Below are 18,126 nucleotides of genomic sequence, written 5' to 3' on the forward strand. Positions count from 1 at the left end.
AATTTTACTCTGAGTCACGAGAAGATTAAAGGGGCTCCTGGGTGAAAAGTTTTTAAACCAACTTTAGCCTGCCAAGTTGTACGTTTTAATTTGAACATAAACAACTTGTTGATAAATTGCTCTTTCGAAACACGGCTACAGCAAAAAAAAGAAACACCATGGATATTACAAAGCACAAATAACCTGTGAATTTAGGCATTATGGGTAATGAAGGTCTTTTGAAGGACAATTCTTTTTTTTTTTTTATGGGACGATTCCAATCGTATCTTTATTTTTTTCTACTGTAAATCCTTATTTGATTGCTGGAAGAACCAAGTGATCCAAGGGATCAAGAGTCATCACAAGTTCTTCATGAACCTGACCTAGAGCAGCTAGCAGAGATAAATGTCTTTGTAGAAGTTTTTGGCCATAGAGGATTTCTGTTGTTTTTGTTGCACTCTTATTATTGTTTGTGCCGTATTTTCAGTCTGTAGACTACTTTTTTTTTCTTTAAAGTCTGATTGATGTCAGTTTTTTTTTTTAAAGGTTGCTAGTTTTGAAGGGCGAAGAGATGTCAGCTGCACACTACATTTGTTTCTGTATACACTCCTTGTAGTTTACATGCTCCTTTATTAGGAACTCTCAGATTCTAGTCACATGAAAGCCTGATGTCGACACGGGGAGGCAGCCAAAATCTTGGAGAAATTGTGCATGACATCATCTGACACAAACCACCGCCCTGTGGACGTCAGCCCTCAAGTTGAACTTTTGTTGTCACACTAGAGAAAATAGATAATATATCTCTTATTTAAGCATTTGTGGTGCAAGATGGTCAAATTTGTATCAATGCCTAAGCTGTGCTGCTTAAAATGAACATTTTGCAAATGTTCCAGCTATTTCTTCTGCAAGCTTTCGATTGGATCTTGCTTAACTGCTTGCCTAATTGTTGTTTCCCCCCCCCCCCCCCCCCAAAACAAATGACGACAATGTGAAAATATGATGAGGCCCACACACCTTGGTTGTAAGTTTTAGCTCAGTACAAGTCTTGTAATAAATTGTCAGTTATTACACAAATTTACTTCTTGAATTTATTTTGAAAAGAATGTAAGAAAGTCAGTGGTCGTTGTGACATTTCAACAAGTTTGTCAAGTCTGAAAGGCTCGTGAAATAAAATCCACCGTGTGAATGATTAATGTGAATGAGCATGAGTGACATGGGTTTGAGCATCCACTGTACAACATGTAGCACGTGTTGAAACTCGTTAAATGGCCGTTAACCGGAGACTGTAGGAAGATGTTGGTGCAGCATCTGGGATGTCGCCATATGTGTCTAAAGATCCTTTATGCTCGTTGTTCGTTAGTGATGCAAGTTAATCCAGATTTCTTCAGAGGAACTGGCCTGAGTCGAGCTGAAACGGGACAAGCAGGAACAACCACGGCTGAGTGTGCTCATTCCAAGGATACTAGTCAACCTTAAGCCCAGCATGACCCATAATAATCCCTCAAAAATGAAAAGAAGTAATTTAAGGAAGGGTAGACTAGTGTAACCATTTGGTATATGATGAAAAGAGTACTGTAGGAGAGTTTGAAAGTTTACATGTACAATCCACAATGAAACAAATACATTCAGTGAGTTAAATAACATTTCAGTCAGGAGAGACAAGTCAGATGAAGAAAAGTCTTGACAGAGTCTTTGGCGCTTGGACTCGACAGGGAGATTTGTAATTGAGGGGCATTTGCCCTGAACAAGATAAATCACCCAAAAGGAAAAAAATAAACCACAGTCTAATATTTCCCCCAAAAAGTTTACTTTCCAAGCAGGAACAAAACGGGTAAGAGATAACAAGGAGCATGACAGAAAGGTGAAGAGGATCAACGATTTACCATGAATGAGTAGAGGAATCAAAGTACTGCAAAGGTCAAAGGTCAGCACTGACCAGAGTATCTACAATTTTTGGAGCTTAGCCAGCAATGGCTAATGGTCAGCAGTGAGCTGCATAGCAACAGTTTGAGATTGAACAATGTGGCTCGTGTACTGAAATAACAGGCATAAATTATATATATTTGGCTCAGCAGTAAGTCTCCATTAGAAGCCACATTTACTGGCTCATACATCCCTCATAAGACATTGACACCACTTCCATGTACCATGTACCTGGCGTCACCTATAGAATACGATGATTGTGAACAATTACACAAGCAATTAGAATATAGGAGATAACGTATGACACAATTATGAGAATACAATCATATGAATCATTTGTAATAAAATAGAATTGATAGAATGCTACTTACCAGGTATGATGACACAGCACCACCCGATATGATTGCTATGACACTACATATCAGAGTACAATTTATATGGGCAATTAGTAAAATATAATGAAAATGAAACTATTGCAGAATGCACATACGTAATCCCCAACTCAATATGGACCCGACATGAGATCCCCAATGCTGCTGCTGCAATTAATGTGATAAGATAAGATATTCCTTTATTAGTCCCGTCGTGGGGAAATTTGCAGGATACCACATGTCAAAATAAAGTTTCAAGCATGTGAGGTCACGAGGACTATGATGCAATGACTGCGGTTACAATAGGTCGAAATGTAATATATGTAAATAACTAGAAAGACAGATTTACAGTGAGGCCTCGTCAAAACATGGTCAAATAGCAGCATCCACCACAGAACAGGATAACAGTATGAGGACACATTATAATCGTGATGCATTGATAAGTGAGTACAACAGAGACGAAGGATTGGCAGAAAGCTTAGAATAGTAGTTATCTTAAAGAACAAAATTAATAACGAATGAATGCCTAAATACATCAACAGGAGGCCATCGCGCAAAGGTAAAATGGGCTGGCCCATTCCACACTTCTTACCCACTGAGGCGGCGGGGCGGGGTTAGGCTCAGCTGCAGAGGGAACTGAGCGAGGGTGTGGTTCAGGGAACAGGTGCCGGGTATGAGGTGTAATCAGCCTCAGCTGAGGGCAATTTGTGTTTTGTGTCTCTCCCCGTTAAATACAGGAGTGGCGCCTGAGGAACGGGAAAGAGCGGGCAGCAGAGGCGACGCAGCTGGAACAGTCGCCCTCTTTGTGCTGCCCGAGACTCGCGGGGGTAACAGAGGATTGTTACACCCAACTATTTATTTATGCATTTCTTTTTGGGGGTAAGGGTTGATCCTACTATAAACCTGAACAGATTTGTGACTGCATCTATTGTGACATTATTACTGTGACAAATCTGACTACTAAAGAAGATGCTTCTGGGACAATATTTTTTCCATGATGACTCACAAGGTGAAACCAATACCAGCCACGCATTAAGGTCAGCTATGAACAGAAGAACAGGTTATTGGAGAGGACAAAGAGCTCAAAGTAAATGTGAATCAAAAACGCCACCACCAGTTACATGCATATGTATATATAGAATCTTTCCATAGATATATTTTTGAAAATATATTCCCTCGTATGTGGCTGTGATGTTGTGCTCACTTATACAATCGCTGCAGTGGATATGAGATGCGGCTTGAAGATCTCCAGCAATATGTTTGTGAGTGTGTGATGAATCTGGTGACAGATTGACAATACATTTCAGAACATTCCTGTGGCTCCAACATTTTTCCATTGTGCTTCTGAAATAGCTTGGTTTGGTCTCACTTTTCTCAGCGACAACACAACCCAGCTTTAAAGTATTCAGTTGAGTGTGTAATGTCTCACCGATCACTGTACAGTTATAGTTTTGGCATAAAGAAGGACATGGTCTTGCTTAGATTCAGAGTATCGCTTAGAGGAATTTTATATTTAATTTAATTTGATTGTGCGGCCGCTCTTGTTCTTTCCTGACTTCTAAACACACGCAGAAACTCGTGTACACATACACACTAACACGCAGCACTGCAGGACATTGTTCTATGTCTAAAACTAGAGTTACATTGAACTTCACAGCGTTCACACTCAAATGAACTAATGAATCCAGCTGTTTCATATAAATGAAACCATTTAGTTATATTAAGGTCGTCCACATTTTAAGGTGAAAGCTAACCTCTGAAAGATTTGCTCTAAACATGTCACATTTAATTCACTTGTTATAATTTGGTTTTATCTAATCGTTCTGTACGTTCCCTCTGTATTAATGCCGTTATCAGAACAGTTACCTAACCTGTATCTAACCCTAATCCATTTCCTCACTCAGAACATTAACGTCTACTTGAATACCATAACAAATCATGTTACATACACATAGAACACTATAACCTCATCCTGCTCTACTTACAGCAAATGCCGCTTTTAAAAGGGTTTACCCACCCAAACATATTTAACATATTTATGTTCAGGTTATGTGTAGTTTATGCTTTATGTTGAAACAAATAAAATGGAAATATTTTTTGCATTCATTAGACACATTTAACTAGTACAGCAAAGAACTTGCACCCTCTACTGGCTCTTGTTTCTCTGAGTTATTCTGAGGTTTTCCAAGTAATTTCAGCTGACTCGGGAGAGCCTCCAGGAGATTAATGGAAATAACAGTAGAAGTCATTTGACCTTTGTCTTTGTGCACACGTGTCTTTGCTTACATAAGGAACACAAGGAACTGTGTTACCAAACAAAAGGATGTTCTGTTGGATCTCTATTCACTATACAGAACACACTGATTAGTCTTGCCAAGTAGGCTTATGGGGTTTTCTGTGAGTGAAAAGAGAACATAGTGTACAATGCATTGGGAATGAATAACTTAGCAAGTGACACATCAATGATTCAGAAATCAGCTGGAACAAAACATTATCAGACTAGAATATCTGACTCTGCAACAGTTTGAGCCATAATGCTTCTTTAAAACATTTTTTTTTAATGATAAATGATGAAAGAGTACAGCGCATCCTCTCAGGGAGATGTACATTTAAACAGGTGAAAGCCAGCGAGAACGTGTCATGGTGCCTGGCTCTGTATTTATTAAAAGCACAGCAGGCTCTTTCCTTTAAGTGTCAGGTCACCAGTGGCCCTTTTATCGGTAAAAGCAATAATACATATGATGTAAAGACCAAACAGAAAGTGTGAAATGTCAGAGGGAGGGACAGAACTTTACTTATGGCTATTCTGGGATTTAATCACTAGGGAAGAGAGATTCAGTTCTTTACTTTATGTCTTTGTTCTTGTGTTGTTATTATAAAACAGAAAAATACAAAAGATTAGAAAGTTTCGAGGACACTAAGAAATACTCTTACAAATGAGAGACTAATCCTTTAAGCCCAAAGATTACACATGTGCATGCATTCAGGAAAAGGTTATTTTTTCTGACTGAATCAACGACTTGGGAGTTAACAAGAGAAGCAATTCTCACTTACACGACACTAATTGCTCTTTGGGTTTTCTCAGGTCACTTATTGTTGTTTCGTATGTTTCTAGTCTTTGCTGACAGTGAAGAAAACTCAGTAGTCACAGTTGCTTCTCCTCATGCAGTCTCAAAAAAACACAGTTCTTTGGTTACATTGTTGAAAAAAGCATTATTTTGTGTGTCGAACGACACAACACAACACTGCCTGATGGCAAACCTGCTCAGATGCACAACATTGGCATTCAGGTTTGTCAAGACAAAGCTTACACATGAAGTAATTGCTCTGCTGGATATGTGTCGTGGACATTGATAATGTAATTCAGTAAAAAAAATCTGCAGTCTTTGTTTTGTGAAAAAAAAATCTCCATTTTTGTTCCAAAGTTGCTGTGTGTTCAGTACAACACTCCTCCTTTGTGAAAGTAGAGCTAAACTGTCAAGTCACTTTTTTTAACAAAAGGATTTTAGGTTTCATGAAAATGCTGCCTCGGCATGATGGGGCGCTGCTGCTGCCTCAGCCGTCAGCAGCGCCCTACGCTCTCAGGCCATCACAGGTAAAATGTATATATATACAAAGAGAATACAAATATTTGTTTCACACTTGATACACACTTGATACTAAAACGAGGCAAAGTGAAAACTATTTTCCTTGGACCTTTTCGGTGTACATGTATGCATCTGTTTGTTAGGAAGTAAGAGCTTACTTTGGACACCATTGCTGGTCTGCAAATAGTATTAGTTTACTGTATATATACTCATTATGAATGTCCATCTTATTCATCTGTCATTTTGTTCATAGGCTGTATTTTCATAAAGCAAGTGCAAATGTTCAGATAAGACCTGTCAAACAAATACAGTGCTGGGTACAATAACTGCCGTGCTCTTGTATGTTTCTGCAGTGATTATCACTGGGCCAGAATATAGAGGTGGTCTTTGGAGGTTCGGCCAGACAGAAGCACTAATGCTCTGGGGAGCTGGCAAATCCCTCCTCCAGACACAAGGCCTCTTCAGGTGGGTCTTACGAACCTAGACTCCTAAAAAAGCAGACAGGAAAATATGACAGATTTCACTGCTAACTCTAGTCATGAAGAAAATATGTGGTTATTCTTCTTGGGTCCAAATAGTTTTGTATTGTGAATTTGATGTGGATGTTTTACATTGGGCAGTGTGTGGGAAATACACACCAACCTGAAGGACACCACTGTATACAGCTGGATACCACCCAATTCTACAAGCCCTATCTGCTTCATGTAAACCAAACTACTTTCTTTACAATCTCAAAAGCATAAAGCTACGTAAAACCTCTGCTCTCTTACTCTTTTTTTTAGAGCCACAGTAGCTCAGCAGCACACAGTTTTCTGGGTTAGTGTGAAGTTCAACCCTCTGATCAGAGGTAGGTACAGCATGGTGACAAATTAAATGCAAAATCACAGATAGAAACTGCTGTTGTGATTTTTCCCAGGGACCCCAGGGAGTCTCAGTCTGGTTACAGGAGCACGTGCAGGAATGGCTGTGGCAAAACCTCTACTTCTCCTTGTGATATGTTTGCTGTTGTTACAGGTGCTGGGGTGAACATCGTTAGACACTGAACAATGTCTATAAAAAAAAAAAATTGCAAACATTTTGTACCTGTGGATTTTATTGATTTGTTGTCCAGATTTTGCAGTTAACAAGGAGCCTAAAAACATCCGTGCACATAGATTTTACTGCGATATGGAGCATATGGTTTATATAACACTGCAGATATAATTAGCCCTGTCCATCTTGCCAATATCCATTCACTCGTCCTGGACATACATTATATATGTACCTTTATAATGCATCGTGCAGTCTTGTCCAGCTTTTATGGTGTGTGTTCAGTCCTATTTAATACATAAACATGCGGACATCTGCAAAGAGAAGAACTGGGGCACCTTTACAGACCTGAGCTGCCATTTGAAGCATTTCAGCATGCTTTAAATCTTTTTACATATTATATTGATCTGTATTGTATGTATGTATCTCTGATGATCAAGTTAATCCATCACTTCTCATAATAAAAAACCCATCAGATTAATTGCATTCCTTTACCGTGGGAGAGGTAGAGGCAACGAGGCAAAGAGATGGCTTGATAGAGAGATCCAGAGTCCTACTGTGGCTGTGTGTTATTGACTGAATTGCATTCCACTAAACAGAGAGCGTGTTATGGCCTGCTTTTTCCACATTGTATGATCTATAACCCAGATTTCCAATATGGTGGTGAACAGAAACCCATGGCAGTTACTAAAGAGGCTTAAGAAATGCATTAGTTGTGAGCTCTAAAGCCCTAATACCATATCCATAATGTCCTGCTTGACTCCCATTTCTCTGATGCACATGCTGCTGCACCTCTTAATATTAGCGTCTGAAACCAGAGGACCAGGTACTACAGTGGTTCTCTTTTTTTTTTAAATATATATTTTAAATGATCATCCATTAAAAAATCCTTTCATGAATATTCAATAAAATATAAGTGTAAGTTCATAAACTGAATTTTATATATTCTATACTAAATCAGACACCGATGCCACAGCGCTGTGTATTGAATCTTTTTTTCATGGTTAGCTGTGTTTTTCATTCACAACCGGTTTAGAGCGATTATAGAAACAAAGCCCACCATCCACATTCAGCAAAAAGAAAGACAGCAAGTTTTAGAGAAAGTCAAGGACCTTTCAAGTTAATGAGTGGTATCAAAGACAGAACAAAACTGTAAAACTCTTTTGATTTATTTTCAATATGTATATTAATTCCATATATGCGCAACTGTGTTTGTATTTAATAAAAAAATCGAAAAAATTCAGACCTCTATACATCTTTCCATTCAAAGAAAACCATAACCCATTAATCTATTTGACCAGCTCTGTCGAAAGCTCACATACTGTATGCAGACTGGATCACAGTGTCTCACAGACTTGATCACAGCCTTGAGCTTTTTTGCAAGTGGTACATGTTTGTCCAGTGTCTGCGATGTGGAGAACATCGCGGAAGCCGCTGCATGGCGTGCTGTTCGTAATGTTTATTTAGCGCTTAAGAAACTTATGGATGTGTTAAAGCAGTTGATCCACTGAAGGCGGAAGTACAAATCCCACGGCCCGCCACTGGAACACACCATTAGACTTGATTATGGACTTAAATTCATCATATGTAGTCATGATCATCTCCTGCTCCTCCACGGAGAAAAAAGACGCTCTTTCTCTGAGTTTATTTGCCATTGTAGTGTTTGAAGATCATCGAATCTGTGTTCGACTCCTCCCCCTTTTGAAGAGGAGCGTGCACGCACAATTATCCAGATGACTGACGTCTGGTTAGAATTAACGAGACCGTTTCAGCACGGATCAGGCGTGGAGAAACCGAGTTAGCCTGATGTCAATCATCTCGCTAATTTCAGCTGGATAATAGGACATTTGATCGACTTTGTTGAACCACATATGAGAAATAGGGCCCTTGTCACATGGCCAGCACCACTCACTCAATAATAATTAGTATATTTTCCACTGTGCGCCAGCTAGGTATAACAAGGGATTCATACCCAGGACTTAAGCATCAGCGCTACCAGTTTGTTCAATAATAATTGACTCATTGACATGTGGAATACTGACCTCATTTGCTCATGTCATGCTCTGTGAATGCCGTACCACTGATGTGTTTTTCCAACCAGACAAGGTCATTCATCCAGATGGAGTGGAGGGAAACAGAGGGGAAGCTACAAATAGATGGAACTCTAAAGACGAGACACATGGAGAAATGCTAAAATACCTAAGAAGCTCCTGAAATATATATTAATTCAAAATAAGGCCTAATAATCTTTCTACTTCATCAATTAAATCTTTCTAAATAAGTGAACTTCGAATGGAGCTGTCATCTTGTGGTTAAGAGTTGGATGAGGAGGATGTCTTGGCTCCTTCATCTTCCTCTAATCCTTCTCTAACGCACACTTGCTGTATATACTGTATTAACACGACAAGTGGCCTTGCAGCCACAGTCAGTGTAAGGCAAATCAGCATCAAATTTGACCTGATTTATGTAATCCAAAGTGTGCTCCCTCGTTAAAATGTGTTTGTTTGAAATGAAATACCATTGTATCAACATTTAAGTACCTCTAGATGTCCTGGTGTATATTCCCCTGCTGTGCTGACATAAACATAAACTGTGATTAGGTCATCAAGGCCAGCAGAAACCAACAGTAATCCCTGAAAACATCTGCCCGTGTGTGCTGTAGGATTGGGATGTAGTCCACACATACAAGTACACGTGCCTACACGGGTGGACAGATCACACAATATGTCACACAGTTGCATGGAGAGTATCACATAAGTTCTTATTCCATGCAGATCAAACACTGATTCACATGCATGCACAGTGTGCAGATTAAGGCTATCCCTTGCTGTAGGGGCTTAGTTGACATCTCTGTCTAAGCTCTGCATTCTTCACCTCCCTCTATTCCCTTCATCTTCTTCACAACATGTCCAGCACCATAAAAAGCAATGACCAGCAGATGAGTAATGCTTCCTTCCGATGTCCTGTCGGTAGTCCTCAGAATATCATTGAGAAATAAAATGCCTTCCTAAGTGGATCCTGAGGATATTAGCACCACAATTAATGAAATTCTTCTTTTTATAGTGTATTCTATATATGCACACTTTCTGAAATTCACATTGTACATCGAATAACTAATCTATATTTAGCATAGGTTGATGGTTTCACCACAATACAACACAAATAGTGAACAAACTAGTATTAGGGGTTTCCCAATGATATTGGCAGATTTAGATAAAGCTTTTGAATGTACTCATTTAGATAAACTGTACTACAGTAACTTTCCTATAGTTGGCCTTTCTGCACATTAATATCTCCAGCTAAAGGGAAGGGATGGCATGTTGTGTGTGTGAGAAGTGTGTGTGTGTGTGTGTGTGTGTGTGTGTGTGTGTGTGTGTGTGTGTGTGTGTGTGTGTGTGTGTGTGTGCATGTTCTGGATCATGATGCGTGCCTTATGAGTCATAGCTGTGGTGAATCAATGGGACTGGGGAAGACCAATTAGTGTGATTCCATGAGTGATCTTAAAAAGTCTGTGCGTGTCGGTGACTGTCAACACAATGATATCGCAGCAGAGCGGCCACTATTTTGACGATGGGACATGCGTGAGTGCTCGCATGCACACAAAAAGGCTTCACAGACTGGTCCGCTTGTTAATTGACTGGCTGTACTGAATTGCATACCGGGAATCAATAGACTTGAAAGGTGACATCCGTGCATCGTTGTGTGCATACCCCGTTTACAAAGTCTGTGCTGAAAGGGCTGTTAATACTAGAGTTCGTGAACATGATGTCTGTTATGTAAGGATCTCGTAGTTAAAGGGTTAGAGCTCAGGGCTGGGCTGTATTACATGAAGGGGGGTGGTGGGGGAGAGAGAGCGAGAGGGAGAGAGAGAGAAAAAGAGAGAGAGAGAGAGAGCAAGAGGGGCGAGGATGGCATTATGTTTGGTTTGAGGAGAAGAGAGAGTCTGACAAGGGAGCAGGGCTGAGAGAGCGACACGGAGCAACACGGGATTGCGAGAGAGACACATAGAGAGAGATGAGCGGGTAGGAGTCGCCATTTGGCAAGATAATCAGAGACAGGCCTCTGATTCAAAGCTTGGTGCACAGCTGGTGTGACGGGTGAGGAGGCTGCAGGCGAACACTGAGTGGACAGACAGTGTCAATGTACAACGAGTGGGGGATTTAATATGCTGGATGTATATATTATCAACTCAGTAGCCCAAGGGTCAAACAGGAAACATTAGGTGGAGGACACGTTGTGGAACTGCAGACCAGAGTGGAGGAACAGAACGGATGGGTCCATTTGGAGATAACTAATGACTGCACGGCTGTGGACGTTGTTTGGCATCTAACACTGCTGGACAAAGAAGTAAAAGAGGAACTATTTTTTTCTTTCACTAACAACAACTCTTGATAACATTTGGTATGACAAAAATATATATAATTTTGTCCAGATTACCCTTTTCAGTCTTCCAGCTTTTACTCCAGAAGTAAACATATGGACTTCACAAAGTGGACATCACCTTCTCCTCCGTATTCAGTCCAGAGTACTGCATGGATGGTTTACCAAGAAAGAAGGTTTCTCTCACTGATATGAATCTTGATCAATCTCGACCTTAATGTAGCACGATATAAAGAAGATACTGTCCATCTCCTTCGCATCTCGTGTGCAAATGGTACTACTATGGAGCCAAGGCACGAACAAAGTAAAGTTTACAAAGTTCTTGAGCCACTGCACCCAGCCAGGTTGGCAATCCTGATGAGGTGTTTGCACCATGTGGTCCACTGAGAGCATGGAGCCAGAGAACGCCCACACCCAGAGGAGCTTCTTCAGCAAGGTGGATGTGCCTGACCATGCTCACTACATCGTCGCCTTATTTGTCTTTGTCATCGGGGCGCTGGGCATCACCGGCAACGCGCTGGTTATGTTCGCCTTCTATAGGTGGGTTTGTGCGAGGGATTAGTTTGTTCAGATTTACATGTTTGAGTCACTGGGGAGCCTGTTCTCTTCCCCTGAAGCCCTTACCATTTTGAATGTGGGTTTCTCTCTTTTAACCAGAGCCTTGACGGGATGTTTTAATCACTCAGAGATGTGATGGTCTCCCAGAGAGACAGACAGTGGGGTCTGATTGATTTAGGAGGCAAACACATCTCAATCAAAATTAAGCATTAAATTGCTGTCTTTACTTCACTGCAGAGTAAGGGTCAGTATTTGCCTCCTCTCCAGAGGATCAAAGGGTATGAATTGCATTGAAATAATCTTTGCATCTTAGTGTTCTGGTCGAAACATCACTTTTGTAGAATGAGGAGTACATCAGAGTAAATCGGTCTTATATCCTTGAGAAATATTGTGAAGACCATCTTGGATATTATACAGGTGATATATGATCATAACTGAGGCTATTAATTGTGTTCTTACCCAAATAAAATGATTTGTATGCAGTGTAAAATGTGTCTTTACATTGGTATAACAGGTTTCTTTATTTCTTCATTTTTTTTCTACCGTCAAAAATCTAATTTACAATGCAGTTCAAATGAATTGTGAAATGTACACTGTCCATCTAAAGTCACCAAGTGTGGCTCTTAAATTGTAAACATATGTTGAGAAGTCAAGTGGATGAATGTGTGTTATATTTTGAGTAATTTGGACTGCCGTAGACCTCTTATTGTGCTACTAACATTAACGGTTTCACAGAAACTGGGTCAGCGATAGAAAGTGTGTGTGGGTGTGTGTGTGTGCTCCTGAGATTGTCAGAAGCTTTTATATTTCATCCGTCCATTACCATGTATAGATTAGATGGGTTCATTGTGTTGTGCTGATTATGTGTTTATTGAATCAGAAAAGCACATGATGTTATGAGTTCCAAGAATATTAATTCAAACACAAACACACACAGCGAGAGAGAGGGGGAGTGAAATAATGGTCGAGTGAGATGTCACCCAATATGATGATTTTCCAGGAAGGAAGGGAGTGTCGTATAGTACTCACAGGATTACCTCACCTGATTGTTTGGTGTTCAATCAGAGAGCCGCCACTTTAGTTTCAGCTGACGTAGAAACAAAGATTAATCAATGAAGAGCTGTGGAGGCCGACAGCAGGTCAATATGCTGCTTAATCAAGCTGCTGTGAATGATGGTTCTCACAGAGTTGACCAGTTCAGCAAAGAGCTTCTTTCTGATTCATGCTGGCAATTAAACAGCCGTGTGTTGATTGAGTTATGCAGTCAAACAACATATATGACACGGTAACTGACTCTTTTCCTTCTGCTAAAGAAAGCACGACTGCAGACATTTGGGCCAGCACAGAACCAAGGAAGAAGCTAACTGATGCTTCAAAGTCTCTCTCACAAAAGGAAACAAGCCTCAGATTCTTTTTTTTGCAGTGTATAAATATGCATCGGCTGCACAGCAAGTCACACAGTGCTCACCTAGCCCTCATTAATAAAAACTAAATATAATATCACAAACAAAATCAAATCTTGCTCGTAATGTAGCAGTAAATAGTACTGAAGTATACTTACCGCTCTGCTGCCGTAAAGGTAAAGACAACAACTAAATAAGTAACTAAACTTTCTCTACAAAAGAAACGGACTAATCCAAGTGAATGAAGGGCAAAACAAAACATGTGTGTATTGTTACAACTGGCTATAAAACTTCCATTCCTTTATGTGTGTGTGTGTGTGTGTGTGTGTGTGTGTGTAGTAACAAGAAACTCCGTAACCTGCCTAACTACTTCATCATGAACCTGGCGATCAGTGACTTCCTCATGGCTTTCACGCAGTCCCCCATTTTCTTCATCAACTGTCTCTACAAGGAATGGGTGTTTGGAGAGATGGGTGAGCCTCTTTCTTGTTTTACAATAGATTTTAGATCCTCCTTTTTTAAAGAGGACACAAGATGGAACAGTATTCTGCTCTTGCTGATTATGAGTTTGTATGTGCTCCTTCTCTGCAGGCTGTAAGATGTATGCATTCTGCGGCGCCTTGTTTGGCATCACTTCCATGATAAACCTACTGGCCATCTCTATTGACCGTTACCTGGTGATCACCAAGCCTATGCAGAATATTCACTGGGGCTCTAAACGAAGAACCACCCTAGCCATTCTCTTGGTCTGGCTTTACTCTTTGGCTTGGAGTCTGGCACCTCTTGTTGGCTGGAGTGAGTTTCATCTTCTTTACTTGCCACAGGGCTGAAGCTCAATAATGCAGTATGCTGTGTGAGAGTCTAACAGGAACAGGCAAGGCGACCTGTGCTGTAGAAAAAACTGATGTAGCGATTGATGTAACTGATCCACCTGCAGTTACTCATGTCACTTTGATCTACTGTGCCACGGACTACACGGAAGTCAAACAAAATGCAGAACCATTGATGTTTCACCTGATATCTTATTTCCTGTGATTTCAATTCAACCCCTGTAGGCTCTTATATCCCGGAGGGCCTGATGACATCTTGTACATGGGATTATGTCACGTACACATTGGCCAATAGGAGCTACACGATGATGCTGTGCTGTTTTGTCTTCTTCATTCCACTGGGAATCATCTTTTACTGCTATCTCTTTATGTTTCTGGCTATACGGAAGACGAGCAGGTATTGTAACTCTTATCATCAGAGAGTATGTGAATATTATGTGGTTTTTGCTTGTCCACAATAGTAATGCTCCCTACAGGGAGGTGGCGCGTCTGGGGACCCAGGTGAGGAAATCCACCCTGATCAAGCAGAAGTCCATGAAGAGTGAGTGGAAGTTGGCAAAGATCGCCTTTGTCGTCATCGTAGTCTATGTCCTCTCCTGGTCGCCGTACGCCTGTGTCACACTGATCTCCTGGGCTGGGTAAGACTTCATTCTTAAATACGATTTTTTTCTGGTTTTAGTGTGATTGTACATTTCTAGATATGATTATTTATCGTATACATGTTCCCCTCTATAAAAGTATCCCTGCAATGTTGAGATCAGTGTTCTCTGAGGTTTCCATTTACTTTTTAATGCATGTAGGGGATGAGTGCCTGAGTCCACCAATGTGGCTTTAACATGCAAAACATGTTGCTCAATACATTTTACATGGGAAAGCTGTTGTGGAGAGATGTTTTTAGCACACGTAGTGGGGTTTACAACTTACATGATATAGCTGAAACAGATATGAGTTTCTGGTCTAAATCGCTAGTTTCTAGTCTTCTTTAATACAGCATTATGTTCATTGAGTAAATTATGGTGCTATTTAGAGTAAAATAGATCATAAAGCATGGTATGCTTTAGGACGGGGCTACCTTGTAATTGACAGGTTGTCCGGTCTGTGTTGCATTTTTGTCTCCCAAAAAGTGTGTGTTTTAGCTCATAAAGGTTAATGGCAACCTTTTTAACCTAAACATGTTTTATTCAGCATTCGGTTGTGATTAGCTCCACCCTCTCAAGTCACCTCTTGTTGCAAAAACAAGATGGCAACGGCCAAAATGCCGAACTCAAGGCTTCAAAACGGAAGTTCACAAACCAATATTACCAAACCAATTACCCAACCAATAATAAAGAATTGCGTAAGTGCAGCCTGATTTAGATGCATCAAATAATTAATTGAGATTTAAGAATCAAAAGAGGCTCAGCTGGAAACATTGAGTAAACCCACTTTCGGCAGCTTTACAGCAGCAGAGCAGTAATGCTAAACTTCCATGTCACTCTGACTCAGAGTACGGGTGGTGTGCTGCCAATCTGGTTAAACATGTTCCCAAAATGGTATTGAATGTGTCATTATGTAACGTTGTGTCAGCTGGAGGCCAAGTACCATTGAAGGGTAACATATCAACAGACGTTAAAGTTGCTCATAAATCCTCTGCTTTTCCAAACCGTCAAAACATTCACCAAACCACGTCTCTCCTTGGTAGAAAAAACAGGAGGATGAGGTGTAGTTATGTAACCTTGAAATCTTTCCCCTGCTCATTCACCGGGGAAAGGTTGCCACACACACACACACACACACACACACACACGCACACACAGAGATCAGATGGACTAAACCACCGCTCTGTGGCAGCTGGCACATTTGGGCTAATCCCTGATCCAGCATACCCCTCCATTACGACACAAAAAGGGAACTTTGAGTTGCGGGGTTGTCACAGCAGTTTTTTGCAAACTCCTGTTGTTCTGTCTCATTCAGTCATGCCGACATCCTGTCGCCGTACTCCAAGGCGGTCCCTGCCATCATAGCAAAGGCCTCTGCCATCTACAATCCTTTTATCTACGCTATCATACACAACAAATACAGGTAACTGATGAATCTGTGTCATGTTTTCTTATGTACCTTCACTCTCTATCTTATTGCGAAGATCTTGTTTTGTAAGTCGTAGTTCATCATATCCATCTTTAAAAGCAAAACAAAAGTGATTGTTTTTGTTCCTGTATTTTTTTAGGAGGACTCTGGCAGACAAGTTTCCCTGCTTGAGGTTTTTGTCTCCCCCTCCTCGAAAGGAATGCATGTCTTCCTCCATTAGTGAGTCTTCTTACAGGGACTCCATCATTAGCCGACAGTCTACAGCATCAAGGACTCACTTCATTACAGCGTGCCCTGACATGGTACACTTTTTTTACCTGTATTTTGATGTACTATATAAGATGTTTTGTATGTATCTAAATGAATCATGAGAATTATGAAATCATAAATCTCATATATTATAATGCTTTACACTTTTACTTTTATGGTGTCTTAACAACAACATGTGAAGAAACAAGCATACATTCATTCCTACTATTTTATTTGTTTATGAAAAAAAGAGTTGAGTTTCACTGTTTCTTGACATTTTTAATCTTTCTCATGTTCATGTTCCTGTTTTTAGTTAAATGACATGCTGTACGCATCTGAGGTGAATTCCTCTTGAATTAAGTTGTTTCAGTTGAGTTGAGTTCAGCTCACATTAATTCTGCGTTGTCCTGCAGGTATTAAAGGATGTAGAGATGCCTTTTGGGAGGAAGTCAGGGGATTCCTTCAGAAGCATACCATCATACAGACAGTCTTCCAGAGGCAGGTCCTATCGGAAACAATTAGAGCAGAAGACCCACACTGCAGAGAAGGTGAGGAACACAACATGTAAACACTGTGACTTCAGTTTAAATGTGTTTTGGGTTATTGAGAAAACAGTTTTTTTGTTTTTCATATTGCCAGCACCCATCCACCTTGAGTGAACCATCCAGCACTTGTGAGCAAGAACTGGTTTCCAGCTCCCTCACCATCGCCTCTCTCCCCTTACTGGTTCTTACGAGGAAGCGCAGCCAGAGTCTGACCAATGAGATGCCAGATGCTTGGGAGAAGAAAGACAGCATTAGCGATCCCTACAAGAGCGATTCTTTTGATTCCCTGAATTTTGGTAAAATCCAATCCACTGATCCCAAATCGCCTCAGGATGTCCCGCGCATTATCGTTATCAGTCCCACATCTGAAAGCAGCCTCATCAAGCACGACAGTGTCTGCTTAGAGGACAGTGTTGAAGCAATGGAGAACAATGTCTTCGTCAGCCTAAACTTCTCAGAAGAAGTCTTTGAGGCTGTGGAGCGATACTCCCATGACCAGCTGGACTTGGTTGGGCAATAATGACCTGTGTACTTTTTGTTTTAATTCGTCATCAGAGAACACAACCCACAGGCCCAGATTTGTTTTGCATGTGGACAAAGTGAATCGTGTGTACCGAGCGCCCTGTTTGCTTCGATAACCGGAGAAAGGTTTGTATGCAAAATGAAACAATATGACCTGGCTATGGTACACAGTGTCCATTTGTGTGTTGGTCTTTGGCAGGAAAAGTTGCACCCTGAGAGGCAGCATGGGGTGGAGCCCATTTTTGTTTGATTTCTCAAAAATGACAAGTGTAACCACATATGTTCATGTGTTTTTGGGTCCAGATTCTTAGTTCAGTTATATGAAATAGTGATGTCAAATTCTGAGCTGAAATGTTTCACAAACGTGAGACACACTTCATGAAGTATCTGCTGCAGACTGAGGAGAGGACATCTATTGCCACCTTAATGGGAAAAGGAGACAATTTTACTTCAAAAAGAGTCTGACTTATATCACACACAAAAATGTGAAAATTACTTGAAGAAAAGAAAGGACAGCAATAACTTAAGGCTTTGAGGATGTTTTTATAGTATTTAAAGTACACGTATTACATTATTGTATTGTGGTAGTAATTCCTTCAGGCAACGTGGACCTCTCCAACTTTTCTTTGGCAGGGAGATGGTGGGATAATGAATAGTTGAGGTATTGATGTGAATACTTGTGA

The 18,126-nt window shown here is 40.5% G+C and overlaps 2 protein-coding genes across 2 annotated transcripts; both read left to right on the top strand.

Annotated features, from left to right (window-relative positions):
- Window positions 1-2,795: 2,795 nt before the first annotated feature.
- Window positions 2,796-6,886, top strand: LOC306740209 (uncharacterized protein; the record flags this gene model as incomplete). The annotated part of the gene is given in 7 exon segments (XM_079222311.1): window positions 2,796-2,832; window positions 3,011-3,100; window positions 6,214-6,240; window positions 6,243-6,325; window positions 6,458-6,564; window positions 6,643-6,707; window positions 6,777-6,886. Coding segments are annotated over 7 exon segments (519 nt in total).
- A 4,756-nt stretch (window positions 6,887-11,642) lies between these two features.
- opn4xb (opsin 4xb) lies at window positions 11,643-17,441 on the top strand (the record flags this gene model as incomplete). The annotated part of the gene is made up of 9 exons (XM_079222312.1): window positions 11,643-11,809; window positions 13,570-13,703; window positions 13,822-14,025; window positions 14,286-14,457; window positions 14,537-14,698; window positions 16,014-16,121; window positions 16,267-16,429; window positions 16,790-16,924; window positions 17,016-17,441. The coding sequence occupies 9 exons, from the start codon at window positions 11,643-11,645 to the stop codon at window positions 17,439-17,441; spliced, it is 1,671 nt and encodes a 556-aa protein (XP_079078438.1).
- Between the last annotated feature and the right edge of the window lie 685 nt (window positions 17,442-18,126).

This window comes from Taurulus bubalis (genome assembly GCF_910589615.1).
Source record: "Taurulus bubalis genome assembly, chromosome: 8".
NCBI lineage: Eukaryota > Metazoa > Chordata > Actinopteri > Perciformes > Cottidae > Taurulus > Taurulus bubalis.